This window comes from Syngnathus scovelli, chromosome 10 (assembly GCF_024217435.2).
Source record: "Syngnathus scovelli strain Florida chromosome 10, RoL_Ssco_1.2, whole genome shotgun sequence".
NCBI classification, from domain to species: domain Eukaryota; kingdom Metazoa; phylum Chordata; class Actinopteri; order Syngnathiformes; family Syngnathidae; genus Syngnathus; species Syngnathus scovelli.
Window position 1 is genome coordinate 551,894 of NC_090856.1, and position 18,035 is coordinate 569,928.

At 43.2% G+C, this 18,035-nt stretch overlaps 2 protein-coding genes across 9 annotated transcripts in view; one reads left to right on the top strand and one right to left on the bottom strand.

Annotated features, from left to right (window-relative positions):
* lrp8 (low density lipoprotein receptor-related protein 8, apolipoprotein e receptor) overlaps nt 1–4,525 on the top strand; it is a 56,905-nt gene extending 52,380 nt beyond the window's left edge. For 2 of the 6 annotated variants that reach the window (XM_049727028.2, XM_068652117.1), the window contains one exon: nt 400–4,525. In XM_049727028.2, coding sequence (XP_049582985.1) covers nt 400–701 — 302 coding nt within the window. In that variant the 3' untranslated portion in view covers nt 702–4,525. The remainder of the gene's footprint in view (nt 1–399) is intronic. The other 4 variants (XM_049727029.2, XM_049727032.2, XM_049727038.2 and 1 more) reach the window with 3 other exon arrangements.
* Nucleotides 4,526–5,082: 557 nt separating this feature from the next.
* The window catches only part of kank4 (KN motif and ankyrin repeat domains 4), a 44,528-nt gene continuing 31,575 nt past the window's right edge, over nt 5,083–18,035 (bottom strand). For all 3 annotated transcript variants that reach the window (XM_049727027.2, XM_049727026.2, XM_068652266.1), the window contains exons 2-10: nt 14,821–14,884; nt 11,500–14,589; nt 10,952–11,045; nt 9,748–9,996; nt 9,494–9,578; nt 8,796–9,015; nt 8,580–8,722; nt 8,311–8,511; nt 5,083–7,605 (exon numbers count right to left, since the gene is read on the bottom strand). In XM_049727027.2, the coding sequence (XP_049582984.1) occupies nt 7,504–7,605; nt 8,311–8,511; nt 8,580–8,722; nt 8,796–9,015; nt 9,494–9,578; nt 9,748–9,996; nt 10,952–11,045; nt 11,500–14,589; nt 14,821–14,839 (4,203 nt within the window). In that variant the 5' untranslated portion in view covers nt 14,840–14,884 and the 3' untranslated portion in view covers nt 5,083–7,503. The remainder of the gene's footprint in view (nt 7,606–8,310; nt 8,512–8,579; nt 8,723–8,795; nt 9,016–9,493; nt 9,579–9,747; nt 9,997–10,951; nt 11,046–11,499; nt 14,590–14,820; nt 14,885–18,035) is intronic.

Consider the following 18,035-nt stretch of genomic DNA (forward strand, 5'->3'; position numbering starts at 1 on the left):
GACTGCTATGTAAAATGAGGCCTCATTGTTTTCATTTCCACGTAGCCGTTTTTTGTTTCTAGGCAGTGTGGCCTTGAGTTCTCCTTTTGCAAACGATTAGGCCACGCGGCCTTCTCGACAATCTATTTCTTGGGTATATGATTGAAAAGATCAATCGTTATTCAGAAATGTGTTGTCACGCTTATTGAGTGTAGTAGTAAGACTATTTCAAAGGGATGTCTTCTCAGCTTAATGAAAAGAATGAGCCCTCAGTACAAGAGGTGTGTTGATGTGGAAGTGCTTGGAGTGCCGCTCGCTCGCTCGCTCGCTCGCTCGCTCGGTGTCCCCTGGGCTGTGTTAACGCTCCCGCCGTGTGTTGTTGTGTGTGCGTGTGCGTGTGTGTGTGTTAAACACATGCAGTCCCTATCCTTGCCACAGTGGTCATCGGGCTCCTTTGCACCGGCGCCTACCTGGTGTGGCGCAACTGGCGGCGCAAGAACACCAAGAGCATGAACTTCGATAATCCCGTGTACCGCAAGACCACGGAGGACGACGACGACGAAATCCATATCGGCCGTCACAGCGAGTCGGTGGGACACGTCTACCCAGCAGTGAGTGGCGGCCACAGTCAGCCGTTCGTAGCGCTTCCTCTCGGGAGCGGCGTCAGCGACAGCAACTCTCACTGGTACTCGGGGGCGCCCATGCTCTCCAGCGCCAAATGAAAGGAGGAATGGTTCAAAGGAGCCGTGCGTAGGAGTCACTCACACGCGCCTACTAGTTGGCAGGCGCACAAATCAACGCACGCACGCACGCACGCATCGTGTTTTTGCAGTAGTCACCGAAAACGGCAAACACTTGAAGCAAGCCCTACTCCATGTGACATATTTTAGCAATCCTTTCCCATCACACCGCATCCCAGTCATTGTACTTTGTGATGATTTTACTATTTCTTTGTGTTTCTTCAGAAAGACGTCATCTTATTATGTGTAAAAAAAAACAAAAAACAAACATGCACTGACATATCACCTTTTTCGCTTAATGTAAAAAGGCTTCATGTCATTTTACGCCAGCAAACCGCAACCAGCGCTGCCAACTTGTAATTCATTGGCTAAGATAAGTTTCACACGCCACACGAAAGCTGACAGGACGGACGGCCTCGGATTTCATAACCGCAGTAGTTTCATGTCAACTTTATCTGTTACTGCTTCCATTGAATTGGCAGCACAAATCAGAAACAAGAGCCACCCAAAACTGGTATTTTCTGCCAGCAATAGGATAGCATCGGTGCAGTGTTGTGGCTCCAGGACACAATTCAAGAGCAGCTGTGAGGTGCAAAAAGGTGGCGACCCAAGTCGCTGTAAGAACATTCTTTCCGTGTCATATGTGGTTGTCAGAGTAGCAGAGCATGCAGTGAAGGGCAGCCAAAAAGGATCATCGCTGGCTAGGTGGGGGATGGGATGGGATGCGATGCGATGCGATGCAATGCGATGGGACCCAAGCGCTTTGATCAGTTGCCATGGCAACACTGATTCCTTTGTGTCACTCCAGCAAGGAAAGAGGCAAACAATTTGGAATCTACAAGCACCATGAATATCTTTTCTTTACTAATGTGCTAAAAATAGTCTTGGGCGAGGAAGTGGTACAGAGGTTAAACTTTTTGTTTTCTCGCCAGATATTGGCCGATTCTCTTGTGAGAGAGAGAGAGAGAGAGAGAGAGAGCCAGAGAAAGATCAGGCTGCCTTTTTGCGGCGGGCCAAACATTTGCAGCCAAAGGCATGCATGTATGCGGCCTGCCTTCCTCAAAACAGGGAAGACATTGAGGTCAAGCGTAGGAAGGGGAAGTGGAAATTATCGACAGATAGCTGAAGCCGTTTTTTTTGTTTTGTTTGGTTTGTTTTCTTTTCTACATTGGTAACATTTTTCATGTGCTGTTTGCAGCGAGTGGCACTGAGTCTGGAGGACGATGGCTATCCCTGAAGGAGGGATGCAGCCTCTTCCTTCAATCCCTCCCTCCCTCGCTCCCTCCCTCGCTCCCTTCCTCCCTCCACAATGAGGCCCGGCCCGGCCCGGCTCGGCTCGGCTCGGCGCAGAGGAGACACTCCTCCCTTTGCCTCTCCTTTAAGGAGCAGTAAATTGCCACTTTCTCATATGGTGCTCTAACTGTAGTTGCGATACTCCCACCAGTAGCTCCGCTATTTAATTGTAGAGCGCTTCTGCTCCGCCCATTGCTTCTCTCTCTCTGTCTCTCGCCACCTCTAGGTGCTGCCCTAATGAACATTTCCATGCTGCTTGTTGATTTGAGTCAAACTAACCTCATTGAGCTGTCGTCGGTGCCAGAGCAAACGAATGATATGCTTGCGCTCAATTCAAAAGATGTACGCCATTTGGCACTTTGGACAGTTCTTCCACTTGCATGGCTGATATTTATTTTGATCGGAAGGGTATCTAAATCTTTTCCAGTCACATACGTTATTGATATAGCAAATATAGTACGTCTAGGAGTACTCATGGTGAGGTTGGGGATCATTTAGAAGAGGAAGAAATTAGTTTTTCTTATTTTATTTTTTTTTTTAAATGTGAACATGAGGATTTAAGTCACCAGAAGGTTGAGCCTCAAGGCAAAAAGCAGCGAGGCAGAAAAGAGCATTATGGGTAATCCTCTGTGTTGGCATCTGAGGTAGTATGCACACCGCTTACAATCAACTTTGTTTCTTCTCAGTCAGGATGTTGTTTGCTTGCCTCTGCTGCTTCTTTTGGTCCTTTCCAGCGTAGGGGTCAATGACAGCGCGAGACAATTTTGGAGAAATAATGAGAAATTCTGATACCATGGGGTCACACAATTTCAAATGGGAATGAACAAGGACATCTATTGAAATGAAGATTTGTTTTTTTATGAAGCCCAGAATCAAGCTAAGTAGTCAAGGAATCCATTTGCTAACGTTCAATCCACGCCTGCCTGCCTGCCTGCCTGTCCTAAAGCCACCAGTTGCTTGTCCTGTCCCAAAAAGTCATTGCTTTAAACAGGGTCTTCCAAATCTCTCCATAAACAGAGATGAGTTCTGCTTACCCAGGGTGCAAGAATGCTTTCAAACGGCTTTTTTTGTCTCCACATCTTCAGTGCATGCATTCCGTAACGCTAAAGAGTAACACCAGCTATGAGGTTTTAACTTTTCCCCCCCCCATATGTAGTTTTTAGTGCTTGTGACGCTCCTGTTCCACCTTGATAGTCTCCTCCAATCTCTCTTGCCATCCCATCTTCATGCTGGCATCAACATCTTTTCTTTGCAAGGGCTATCACTGCCATCAAGGTAGACGCACAATAAGAAGGGAAAAGACAAAACGCAAAAGTCCTCCCAAAAAGACAACAAGAAGACACTCCAAGAGAAGCCGCCCCGCCTTCTCCTGCATTTTGGACCACAAAATGATCTCGACTCAGCTTTTGTAACTCTACCTAAGCAACTATTATGTATCTCATATTATGTTCCTTTTTTTTTTCTTTCAACTCAAAATGAATCATTTCAGCCTGTAAATGGTCGAATTGCCCATTTTTGAACAGTTGATCTCAAACTATTGCCAGTTCAAGGAATGACATTTCTGTTTAGCAATACTGGAAGTACAATTCTACTGCTATGGAAAATAAGAATCCCATAATTGGGTTTGACATTATTGGGGGAATTGCTAATATCCGTATTGATTCATCTGACTCTTCCAGCTGTTTTGGAAAATCTTTTTCTGACATTGTCTACAGAAAAAGGGAGGGGAGGGCAGGGGAGGGGGTCCTCCATTCATTCCACAGACATTCAGTGGACATTTTTTATGCTGTTTGTTGCACAAAAACTTTTCAAGAAGCCTTCTGCACTGTGTAAAAAAAGATAGGGGAGGGGAGGGGAGGGGGGAAGAGAGCTCGTCCAGACATACAGTCCAATGGTTTTGAATTGTGACTTGTAAATAGTTTTCATACAACTTTTTGATAGTGTTTTAAATGTATCTCGAAAAAGAAAGCAGGAAAGATGTACATAAACCTCTGTGGGGTGGACGAGTGTAGAATAGTATATGAATTTATTTGTACACAAGAACACTGGATTTCTTTACTACTTGATTGTAACTAAAATGAATAATCTGCCAAAGTGTTTTATTTGACTTTATTTTTTTGTTCTGTTGTCTGTTCCATTTGTTTTGCTTTTTAACAGGACTGCAGAGTTTATGTTCATACTGTATTTAATTCTGTTGAATAGATTTTGTTGTTGTGTGGGTGTACATTTGAAAAGGGGTTCTCATTTTTAATTTATTGGTGCCTTGTTTTGTGCTCCTGTATACTTTGACCCTCTGTCTTTCTGTGTTCCGTGTCTGGAGGAGGACAGATGAGATTAACTGGTGCGGCCGGCGATATCTGTTGAAGATTAAACCTTAGCAATTTCTTCTGCTTACATTGACTGTCTGTTCTGTATGCCAAAATGGTCTCACTCATGTTTCTATGAAATCAATCTGTTCATAAATATCTCTACAGTATATATTGATATATTAAATTCGTAAAAATTGTTCTCTACCTACTGCTGTTTCTTTTCCAACCATTTTTAATTCCTCATCATATATATATATATATATATATATATATATATATATATATATATATATATATATATATATATATATATATATATATATATGTGTGTGTGTGTGTGTATATATATATGTGTGTGTGTATATATATATGTGTCTATATATACGTGTGTGTGTGTTTTTATATATATACACACATATATATACACACATATACACTTAAGTCAGAGAGGCGCAAGCACAAAATAAATATATACATATATATTATTTATTTATTTATTTATTTAGTGCTTGTGCCTCTCTGATTTAAGTGCTTGCTGAGCCTGTGATTGAATCTTAAAATGTTTGGTACTATTCAAATCCACAAAAACTCCGTTGCCACAGGGTAGCGCAAATACCCAGACAAACTATATAAAGCAGCTATTGAAGAGTTTGCACCACCCTGTGGCTACTTCTCCAGTCATGTGATTATTCTTAGTAGTAAAACCATTATGATCATGGATAATATCGTATTCTGTTATAAATGAAATGGGACCAAAAAAGGGCAGTATTTTAAAGTTTATTGTGAAATAGTTTTCTGCTTTCCAACATATCAGCTCATTGAGATAATACATAAAGATATAGCTTATTATGTTCAATGCTTTCCAGCATCCTCTGTTCAATATACTTTTAATAGATGTAACGTGTCATTGGTAACATGGAAGGGCACATGAAAGAGTCACCAATACTACACCAGCCACCACTCACTCCAAAGATCATTAGCCACTGCTCAATGTCAAAGGTCAATCACTGAAATAAATTGTCCATGCATACGTACATACTTTACTATATGGTAAAAATATATATTATTTCAAATAAATATTTCATATTATCCGTTGAGCATATTGTTTGACGATAGAGGTTATATAGTTTTCACAATACTTTATATACATGTGTTTGGCTGGCATTACAAGAAGAAATAAAATACATATTTAACTCCTGCGAATTAGAAGTCTTTGGCAGCGAAACCTTTGTCGTGTAGTACGTGTAGCATGTCGCACCGGATTAAACATGTATTGAACATTTTCATAGAGACCATGAATGGCACAGAAGATCAGATACAAAGTCTTTTCACAACACAAATGTAAGCATATTTTGAAAGATGAGAGGCACCAAAGTCATATCATTTGTGCACTGATACACAAAATCACAAATGAGACAATACGTATGTGTATGTGTCACATCAGCTTCAAATTATTGTGCGATTGCCACCCGTGAAAATCATTTGCGTTGCCGACTTTAGTTATTCACAGTATATCTTTGATAGTATTAACATATTTGATGTCCTCCAATACCTAACTCTTTAGAAGCCTACAAATGGGTTTTCATAGACGTAAGCACAAATATGAATACATATTAGCTTGTACAAAGCACTGAATGTTTGGAGTCACCATGAGAGAACTATTTTGTTGTTGACGTGTGGTGAAATGTTGGTGTTAAAAACGGATTCATTAGTAAGAAAACACTCTTGTTGATTTATTTTGACCAAGGTCAAACCTTTGTTAAATGATCAAATTAGGGTGGTAATGTCTTATCGGACTCCTGCTTGGAGAAATTGAAGGAATACTGGCAAAGCCTCACCTCTACATTACAGTCACATACTATGACATGACTCAACTTCACTTTCAGTCATAATTTTATAGAGTCTTTAACATTCCTTACGAGTTAAACCATGTGCTCATTTCCATATACTGTATATACAGTCTCAAGTTTTGCAGATCAAACACAATTATTAAAGTTCATCTCTGCCGTGGATACTGGGAGTTAGTTATCATTGCTACATGTGTTTATTATTGTTATTATTCATGTTTAGGAATGCATAAGCCAGTCATACATTCACTATATTGGATAGCCTAAGAAAAAGAATGACTAATATTTGCGCTGTTGACAGCCAACAAAACAAATGGCATTTCTGCACAAAAAACAAAAAAGTCAATAAGTTAGTACTTTTTAAATATGAGCGCTATATCTCAGCCGTCACAATTTGGTCAATTTGACATATTGTTTAAAAATCTATACTGTTGGCCATTCCACACAAGTGGCTGTTATTTTTACGATGGCTTGCTCTCTGTGTAATGCAACATTATTGGTTGAGCAAATATGCCATTCTCCTGAACAGTGACTCTTTTAGAGGTGCAACTTTTCAGGCCGACAGCAGCAATAATAGTTATAAAATACATTTTGTACTGTTTAACTTTATTTTGTATTTTTTTATCGACACTGTCGTAGATTGAAACATCAGTGTTTCTTGTAAAATTCACGCGCACACACATACACACGCAAATCACATTTCATTATTATTATTATTATTATTATAAAATAAGACACTGAATACATGTAAAATATCAGCTGGGTGATGGGAAACAATGATATTATTATTGTTATTTTAAATTTGTTTGAATAATTCACCTAAAGGCCTGGACGTTGATCTGAGTATTTACAAAACAATATCTACAAAAATAAAAATAGGAACATAGTAGAAAATACAGACTCTGTGTTTGAATATATTTGTAATCTGATGAAATATTGTGATGTCTACCTTTCAAAAATATGTTAATGGGGAGAAAAAAAAGAAATGTTGAATATCATGGTGAATATCTTACATACTGTATATATTTATTCAAAAGGTAGATTCTGTGCTTAGTATTATGCTTGAATTCTGAAGAGTATTATAAAGAGGCAGCAGTTATCTGATTGAAAATTCCTCTCACTGTCACGTGACCTGTTGAATCAATCAAGGCGATTCTCGTGGTGTCCACTGGGTGGTTGATGCAGCATATCAATGGCAACCCCAGGCAAAGTGTTGGCTGCGATGTGGAACAAAGTTTGGGCATACTTGAGTGTCTCCAAACTTTGCTTGTGTGCAGCCACAGAGAGCTTGAAGGTAAACAGCACATTTGCAGAGAGAGAGAGCGAGTGCTGGCATCATTTCCCAGCTTTGTCTTCAGGCTGGCCATGGGCCTTGATTAGATCAACAACATCTGTGTGGGAAGCTCCCTCTGCCACCTCTTTTGCAGTCTGTCCATTCTGGGGCAAGCACAAAATGTAGGCGTTATTTTCCGAGTACATGTAGTAAACAATCTACTCCTCACGGTGGCACTATTGTTCTGCTTGAGCATTCTCATTTGTGCAAGAGATGACTTAAGAGTCGTCATAGGTTTGACTTGCATTAGTCTAGGGGACAGGACCATTTCAAACCAATTCATTAACAAAACATTTCAATGCATGTCAAATTAACAACATTTAAACATTTGCTGAATTTACTTAATAATGAAATACACTTAATTATGCACACGGAAATGAACACCACAATAAGTTGTATATTATGTTTACCTGTGCATCGGATTGTTTTATTTTACACCACAATAAGTTGTATATTATGTTTACCTGTGCATCGGATTGTTTTATTTTACACCACTTGTTAATACTTGTATTTCATTACATCTAATTAGAGCGTTTTTATTTTTGCAATTGCTTTGCTTCAAACGAGCCTACAATGTACACCAGTAAATTGTCCTATTCTGACTATTCTGCACAGGACAGTTGAATGATTAGTGCGTAAATCCTTGACAATAACAGAGTATATCATAAGGATTACAGCTCTGCTCCGTTGATCTCAACAGTCATTTGATGCTCTCTCAGCAGGCCAAAATAAGATGGACTGCCTGCCTTTCATATGATCTGACACATGATGTTATATTTGCGCAGGTGATAAAGTCACTGCTGCGGTACCTTATCTGTGAGGCTGGTGTCACAGCGACCCGTCTCCAGCAGCAGGCGGGCAATGTGAGTGTGGCCGTGCTCACTGGCACACATCAAGGCTGTGGAGCCCTCACAATCCTGAGCGTTTACATCTGCGCCACAACTCAGCAGGAGCTTCACCATGGCAAGGCGGCCGTGGCTCACGGCCAGCATCAGGGCCGTCTGACCCATCTAGACGTTCAAATGAAAGCTGAAGAAAGAGGACAGAAGAACAAGTCATGGAGAAGGAAATTCCTCACCTGTCTGGAGCGGGCGTTAACATCCCCCAGTCCGAGGAGCTGTTGCGCCGCTTCTAAATCGTCGGGACTCTCGGCAGCTGTGAGCGCGGCCAGCATCACCGGAGTGTAGCCGGCCTTGTTCACGTTATCGGTTTCACAGAGTCCTGGAGAGAAACGCGTTGAAAATCAACTGCTGCGTGGCCTTCAACTGGGAGCGTCCGTTTGCGGCTCACCCACCCGTATCAAGCAGCAGTTTGACCACGGGGAAGTTTGAATGCGACACACTGTAGTGGAGAGCCATATTCCCGTTGCCGTCCGTCAGGTTAACAACATATGGCAGGAGAGTCGGTGTGGTCAAGCCCACTTGGCGCAGGTAGAATCGCACCGTGTCGGCCTGCGAGCTTTTCTGACTGGAAACTTTGAACCACTCCTGGTAGAGGACCACTAAAACCTGACGCTGAGAGGAGAGAAATAGGAAAGGAGATGGCCATTACAAAACAGCTTTATCATGTTCCGTTTCTACTGAGCACCTGAGGAGTGAATCATATTACTCTACATTATTCCTTTCAAAGAGCCAGAGGCTTTGTCTTTAAATATATATCTATAATTGAATTACATCGACAAAAATGTAATTAGGGACAGGGCATGACAAGGTGTTTTGTCCCTAGCAGAAAGAAGAAGAAAAACTCCAAGACGTGGCATGCATTTCTATTCCAAATGGCTCTTTGGGAGAGGAAGAAAGCGAGCGAGCGAGCGAGCGAGCTTTATTTGAGAAAAGGTTCATTTACAATGTTGCAAACTGGGGTTTCAAAGTAGGCTTGGGGTTTCAAACTAGGGTTTGAAGCTAGGGTTAGGGAGACATGAAATCAACATGTCTTTGGGACAAGAAAACCTGTTGAAGACCAGTTAAATGGTTGGCAAAGGTGATTTCTTACCATTTCTTTATCTGGAGATGTGACCTCCTCCATGCGATCCTTTACATAAAGGCAAGCGTCTATAAAGCTCTTGTCAACTTTTTCTCTGAAATGAAAGACCGGGAGAAAGTTTTCATGGTAGACAATCAAGTGCTAAACTTGACTATCATTCTTCAAAGGAGTGTGAAATAGAAACAAAAGATGACTTGTGTTTTGCCACATTGACGTGAATGATAGATAGATAGATAGATAGATAGATGATAGATGTATCTCACCCCTCAGCCTCTTCCCCCAGGAGCTCCTGGCTGGTGTGGGGATCCAGCAGGTCTTTTGCACTGTCTTTGTGTGCCGGGGCCACTGCACCTTCTTCAGCATCTTTGCTCTGCGCATCTGCTCCCTCCTCAGGCTTTTCTGCTGAAGTCGGCTCCTTTTCTTTCTCCTCCTCTGCCTCTAAGCTCCCCCCCTCAACATCCATTTTGCCCTTCTCCTCGCCGCTGGACTCGTCGCTGGACGTGCTCTCGTACCTGGCAGGCAAGAAACGGCACAACCGTGATTGTTTTCCAAAACATGCTGGAAAGCCTTTAAAATCCACTTTTAATAGCTTTCATGCACGACCGATTCTTGTCAAGTTTCTAATGATTTGAATGAGCTTTTTCCTTGGTGTCACTCTCGAGCGCCTTCTCTCTTGTCATCTATGTCACGTCTCTCGCAATCAGCTCTTGCTTCCGTTAGTTATTTAGTGTCAGCTCGCTCTTTGACTGCTCATCATTATTTGGGCTGAGTCTTCCCACTGAGTGCTCTGAGCTCCAACAGCCTCCATTTTTTCCCCCTCTTGAAATAGAATGTTTTGACTTGGATATCTAGTGCTTTTGGCTTTTTTTTTTTTTTGCCAGCCTCCACCACCAAATCTTAACAGATAACATTTTGTCCGCCATGGGCTTTGCAGGATGTGTCTAAGCTAAATTTAAGCATGTGTACAGCCTTTGAACAAATATACATCACAGCAAAAGCAAAGCCGCCAATGCTAATATGAAAGCAATTAACGTTGCCAGTGCAGGCCCAGGTTAGATACACAGCAAAGGTCATTCCTGTGAAATGAAAAGATGCTTGTTTAATACAACGTTGGCTCACACAACCAAAGCATCCTTTGCAGCGAGCGAGGCAGGTAAATAAAGCTCTATTTATGGTATGTTTACCTGCTCACAAATGTGTATCCACGAACATAGCGCGCAAGAGAGAGAGAGAGAGAGAGAGAGAGCGAGGTGGGGGTGGGAGAGCACAACTCATTCATTCTTGTTCAATGAATTTCATCTATTCATTTGGATATTCTGTGCAATTATGCAAACATCTGGACGGAGAAAGGCTATGATGCCATCAATCAGACAAAGACATACGTACGTACGTACGTACGCGCACGAGTGCAACCTAAATGAGGCTATCAGCCACAGACATATTGGACACTGATGAAAGTGATTTTACCCTCCATTCACTCCGACAAACTTCAGGTTTTTCTTGGTTCCCTTATCCCCTTTCTTGTCAGCGTCCCCGTTTTTCTTCATAATAGATTTGAGACCTGGGGAGAAGGGTACAACATCAGAGAGGGGAAAGTAATTACAGGGTTCAAAGTAGATTTCTTTTGTCCGTCCGTCCGTCCGTCCGTCCGTCCGTCCGTCCGTCCGTCCGTCCGTCCATCCATCCATCCATCCATCCATCCATCCATCCATCCATGCAGCTCATGCACGGTGTATCTGACCCCCAACACACACATGCATGGACACGTTGTGTCTCTTCACTGAACTTCAAATGAACTCGAGTGATAACTTCAGCTCGCAGGCCATAAAGCAACTTTTGAGACATCAAGGGAGCAACGGCAGACACCGCTTTGATGTCTGCAGTTTAATCAATCCATTTCATTGTTTCATCAAAAACACACGCCTTGTTTGGTATAAATCTCGAAAGGGACCGGCGGATTGTACACAGTATATGATCCATTGGTCATAGCTCACGTGATATGACATTGGGCTTACCTTGATCTTGCTGTTTGTTGCCAGCACTTTTTTGGCTTGGTGAGTAAAAGGCAGAAAGAACACTCAGGGAACTGACCAACTGACTTTGAATGGAGCTCATCTTGGAGGGAGCAGGCTTCCCAGCAGCTTTTCCCGCAGGCTTGGCCGAGGCGCCCTTTCCCGTCTCGGCCGTGGCTTTTTGCGCGCTGGCACTCTGCTGCTGCTGCTGCTGCTGCTGCTGCTGCTGCTGCTGCTGCTGCTGCTGGCTGACGGACGGTTGCGCTCCGGAGCTGCTCCCCAACTGAGCCCACTGCTCGCCCAGAAGCCCCGTTATCCGGGTTACCACTTGACCCAAAGCCGCAGGCGAAGTGGGTGATTCGCTGGAGCCTCTGCGTGCCTGCTGGGCTACGTCGGTCTCACGACGTGAGGCCGCCGTGGCTTCACCGGAAGTGCGGTGCTGAACTGTTTCACTGGAGCCTCTGCGTAACGTTTGTGATTCAGGTTCTTTCTTAGGCGGTTGACTCTCATCGGACAATCTTCCAGACTGAGTTTGGACGTCACCCGATGAGCGGCGTGTGCGGCCGTCGCCGGATCCGCGTCTTAAAGGCTGCGATCCTCTCGTGGCTGCTTTCAGCTCCTTTGAATCCCGGCGACTTGTCGTTTTAGATGGAGCTTGGATAGATTTAGGTCGCGTTTGGACTTCCTTGGTGCCTGATGATAGGCTTTGAACGTCGCTTTGAGGTTGCCATTGGGATTCCTTTTCACATGCTAAGTCTGTAGTGTTGTCCACAGACTGAGCCTGAGATGGGGATTGGTGTTTGAGTTCTGCAGAGGCCTTTGAAGGATGACCTTGAATTTCATCCGATCCCCTACGGGGACACACAGGAGTAGCTTGAGGTTGAGGAGGCGGTTGTGACTGATCTGCGGATGGCCTACGACCTCTCTGAGGTCTTACTGGAACTCCTGTCTTCACAGAGGCTCGCTCTACAACAGTGGCAGTAGTCCCTAAAGTGTGTGTTTCAACACCGCCTGAAAGTAATATTGCTTTAGTTTCCGAGTTATTTTGCACGAGCTTTACTTCTGTGACAGCTTCTGCTAGTTCTCCTGTTGTTGCAACTTGTGATCTTCTACTTTCTTGGGTTTGGTTAACAGCATGTGAAGCCTCACTTTTTTCCTTAATCCCATCAGGACTATCTGTAACAGCTTCAATGCCTGTGTGCTCTGGCTGGATTCTTTCATTTGTTGTTTTGCCTTCCTCACTTTCACTGACCCTAATGTTCCACTTATTGCCTGTAATTTCAACGTCTCTGTCGGTGTCTGTTTGAGCATTTCTGACTGGATTGTTATTCTGAGGTCTTTCCACTTCTGTCTCAGTCTGCTGATCATTCATCTGCGCTACATCTGTCTCTGTCAACCTGTCCACTGTGTCCACCCTCTCTGTCTCTGTCCCCCTATCAACGCTGCTGGCCCTTGACCTCTGTGGATAGTCCGTGTCTTCCTCTAACGTAGCCATGGTTGTCTCAGTCATCGGATTCTTTTTGCTGGCTATTTCAGTGACGGTAGCCTGTTCCAGGCTGTTGACTACGGGCAACGTTGGGCTACTCTCCAATAATTCTGACGCAACTTCTGTCACTTTGTCCTGAGTGTCCACGACGGTAGTCTCCGTTTCTTTATCAATCAATCCAGATCTTGGTATGGGAACGGACAATTCAATACAGATTCTTTCAGTATCAGTTCCTTGATCGACTGTACCGGGTGACTCTGTCTCTGTTTCCTGGTTGGCATAGTCTACTCTGTCAGTCTCCGTCCCTGCGTCTATACTTTCTCTTCTCGGTCTGCTGTGCGGTTCCGTTGGAGACGCCTCTCCTCTGATTCCCTCACTAAGCTGCAGTATTTTCTCATTTTTCACTTGGTTCTCCACTATTTGTTCTTTCAACATATGGTTAGTTCTCTCCAGTTCCTGACTAGCCTTAAGAAGTTTAGCCTCGAGTAATACGAGCTTTTGCTGTACACTACTGGAGTTCCCTAAATGATCTCCTTGGGTTGGATTGCCTTCGTCCTGCCCTGCGTGTTCAAGTGGACTACCTACGGTCTCTTTGTGTTGGTGGCATATTTCGGGGCGGTCCGACTGAATAATGGATTCTTGTTGAGCCCCGTTCTTCACCAACGTCTCCTTTTCAAGCATGCTTGCCTCTGAGCTCCCCTGTTTCGTTTCCTTTCTTGTTATATTCGGATGAGGTTGTGGCGTCAGGGACAAATTAAAGCCTTGTCTGCTTGCTTGTGGTTGGGCCTCATCACATGGGGCCCTTTTAGATGCTAATGTTGAAGCCTGGGCCTTTTGCTGGGCTTGAAGCTGACGTAGCAGCTGCTCCCTCTCCAACCTTAGAGAGCAGATCTGAGCTTTTAGTTCAGGGATGGTTTTGACCTGTTCTTCAAGCTCTCTGACCCGCTTCAAAGCCACCGTAATCTGCTGGTGAATTCCCACTCGTTCTTGGGGAGCGCTTCTTCTCTCTGCTATATCTGGTGATGCTCGAAAAACATTTTCAGTCGAACCGTTCTCTGGCGTTCCCACAACACGGTCTGGACTACTTGAGTCAGAACCTTTCCGTTGTTGCAACGTGACGGGCATGCTTGACGCTCGAAGCAAATTGGGACGCATTTGAGTGCCCTTCATTTTGTCTTCCGTACTCGGAGACCCCAGAAGTCCTTCATCTCGAAGTCGAGCTGAAATAACATTGGCTGCCTGGTTGGTTGTCGCTCGGCTTAAAGTTCCCCCTTCGTTTGCTTTCAGATCAGAGATCTGCGGAACCTCTGTTAGCCGTAATTTAGGTTTTGGGCCCAAGGTAGATGTCCCGGACCATGGGCTTTCCTTAGGGGCTGGACGGATCCCATGGCCTGGGAGACTGAAATTTCTGGGCAGTGTACTGAATTTAGGAGGACCCTTGATCCGGCGTTGGATGTGGACTCTTTTGATGGTATTGCCTTTTTCAATGTCATCCACATATTTGAGAAAATCCAAATCCAGGTGGAAGCCATAAGGAGTTTCCACAGAGTAGGGGAGTTGCTTTCTCTGAACACCGCCTTCACTGGCCGTTGTCTGAAAGCCATTGGCTGGGGGGGGGGGGGGAATAGCACAGACAATTAGTCAAAGCTTTCCTCCAACATGATCACTAGCTAAATAAAGCTCAAACTGGAAATAAAAAGTTAAAATCGAAATCTTTAGCTGCCTCTGGCCACAACAGAAAATGAAAAGAAATATCTCGCAGGATTTCATGATGTGCTCAACTAGATGTAGAAAAATCATACATATCCATTCCCATAAAAATCACTTGTGACTCTCACCATTTTTTTTGTCCATCATGGGATGCAGAGATCTCAGTCATCGACAACGCTTTGGCGGCGCAGCCTACAGAAAATCAAGAAAAACAGACACATTTGAGAAAAGATTCAAATTATTACCAAAAATGGAAATAGCTTCATTCAAGCCAAGTCTGCATTTTTGGCCACATACGTATTTTTTCATGCAATATTGGGTAATAGAGGGTGCAAACTGGGCTGCAATTAGTCAAATATAATTCAAATCTTATTGGTTAAACTGAAATAAGATGACATGTACTCTACAGGACTTGTTGTGTAAGGTAATCAATCAAATTGACCGCTACATGCTGAAACGTAAAATAAGACAATTGTACATCCTCAAGAATTAGTCATCTGGAGCACTATTGTTGCTTCTGTTATGAAAATGAACGGAATTTTCGACAGCGGTTTGCGTTGAATGTCACGGCAAGTGGCTGTTGCCATGACGACCATTCATTAAGCAGCTGCTCCTCCCTGTATGTCCCAGGAAAGAAAAGCATCGGCATTCCTGACTTCTCTGGGTGCTTAATGGTGGAAGTGCAGCTCACTGTCCTTAAGGCTTAATTAGCCAATTTGGGAGCTGAAAAATGCTGATGGTAATTGGTGGAAGAGTCAGAGCCCTATTGCAATTATGCACAGTGAGCACACAACAATCCCCGTTTACTGAAGACAAAGACAGCAAAAGAAGTGGACATCTAGTAGAATGAACAAAACAGTGAAATGTTAAAAAGCGAGATAGGAAAGGAGCACTTGTGACGATTGTAAAAGTTGACTTTTAATTGAATGCTCTGCTCACAAAAGCTTAGCATGAAAGGCTTTTCATCTAGGGGAGCTTTCAAAAGGCATGCAGTGTGTCCAATTAAATGACAGGGCAATACAAGTCATTCATTTATTTTAGAGGTAAAGATTCATTTCAAGCCCTCCATGTGCCTAATTCATCTTACGTGTGATTTATGAATGATTATATTCAATGAGAAGTTTCAAATAAATATCTTTGCTGCAGGATATAATCTCATCTGTCTGTACCTACCTACTGATGTCATGTAAAGAAAAGTATTTGCAATGTGTGCGCCGGACAAAATGACAGTGTGTGTTTCGTAATGTGAAGTGTGTCGGCGGCGTATGAGAGCTGCTGGATGCATGCCACGTTCTGAAAACACCGATTCAGAGAGTGAGCACAGCAGCTGGCTGAGAGGCAAAAAAAAAACCCGATGTCCGTGTATTAGCTCCTACTGACAACAGCGTGTCATTAAATGTCATCGCCGTTGTTATTTAGAGGCTATTTTGAACAGTTACCAACGGAATCATTAAAAGAACGGGCGCCTCTGAGCTCGCTAGTTTAATTCAACACGGATATAAAAAGCCCTCAGGCAGTCATCAAACGTTCTGTATTTAAACAGGCTAAATTGGCCTGAGCCAATCCACCAGGAAAGAAGAAACTCATTGCTTTTAATGGTCATTTGTGTACGAGAGATTTGATTAGCTTGAAACAGTGACACAGAGCAGGCTCCGGAGACGACAGGCCCACAGGAAATAGAAGCGGTCAGCAGACAGGAGGTGGGCGCTTAGATCAGCCAAATCCAGAGAAAGTGAAAATGGAGGCAGGCTCGGGAGTGGCAGCTGTACACATTCGTATCTCGTACAAGCAGACCGCAACTTTGCCCCCCGCCCCACCCTGTTATTTTCAGCAGTTCCTTCTATCTAATGGAAAAAAAAAAAAAAAAATGCATTTCCATGTCATGAACATACAAGGCAGCCGCACTCGAGAATAAAAAGTGGGGCATCATCTCTCGCGGCGGTGCAAGTCTTGTTCAGCATGTTTGGCCATTTGTGCCATGGCGGGCTATTGCCTTCGACGTTCGTAGCTAACAGAGTGTCGTGGATGTCGGTCGTAAATATGACAACAGCATGCATTGCCCCCAAAATGAGCGAATTGAACTATTTTGTTATGTTAAAAATGCATTGACATAGATCAAGAGAAGTATTGATTATTTCTCCTGTCCTGCCTGACTACATCACGTGTCCCTGGACACTTGTCAGGTGAAATTCATCACGCTCAATCAAACACGGAGGGAAAGATTAAATTGGCACTGGCCGCTGACATCCACTAGGATATTAAATGTCAAACGAGGGGTTGAAGAGAAATTTACGCAGTCACATGCTTGGGAAATGTTTTCATCTTTTATAAATGGTTATGTACTTGACAAAGGACGATCCACTTTATTTGTTTGTTTTACCCAGCACATGTTCTTCTTTCTAATAAGAAGAACCTTTGTTGTGATTGAGTGCCACAAGATTGAAGCCAGCGCCAAAGTGGTCCAACACAGTAGAACGAAATGATTTCTATTAGATAAAAAAAAAAAAACAAGTGCTTTTCCCATGTTTTGTCAATTCATCCAAATCTGCAACAATCCACATACAATGTAAACAAAATGTTTGTTAATCATCTAAAGTAACCACTATTACTTTAGATGATTAACAAACATTTGTTATTTGTATGAAGAGAAAGATGAGGCTTCTGTTTTGGCCAGGCTTGAGTGATGAGCACTAATGTTTTATTGTCTCTGCAGTGGTGGCCAGTAAATACACAAATGCAAATGTCTCCAATCCTGGTGGTACACTCTGAATTTCAAATATAGCGGAATAAACATTGCGTGGGTTTACCACAGACACAATCAATCTGCCTGCTGCCAAAGCTATGCGAGAATGTCAAAACGGGTTTTACTGTGCATGGGCTGGAACCACCATGTGCTAAAACTTGCCAATTCATTTCCATTCTTTGATGAGCTGCTTTAACATACTCTTCATGTAAATTTAAAAAAAAAAAAAAGGTTAGTTTGGCTGGAACATCTATAGTACATTCTCATTAATGCATTTTTTTTTTTCCCCATGAACTGTGTAAAAAAAGCGAACATTGTTCCATTAGAGCTGGATGAAACAAAAAAAGGACTTTTGAAAATAAAATCAATTACAGCATGCAATAGCAAGCAATGCCTCATTAATTAGTATTGTCACATTGACAAGTAACAGGACACAAATGCACACGCTGAAGGAATTTGAATGAACATCAGATACGAGCACATAAACACTCGCGATGTGATCTCGAGCCTGCCTGCCTCCCTCCCTCCCACCAGTGGGGTGGGGTGGGGTGGGTGTGAAGCTCGGAGGCCCGTGTGGCTGCTCACTATATCTAGCTGCAC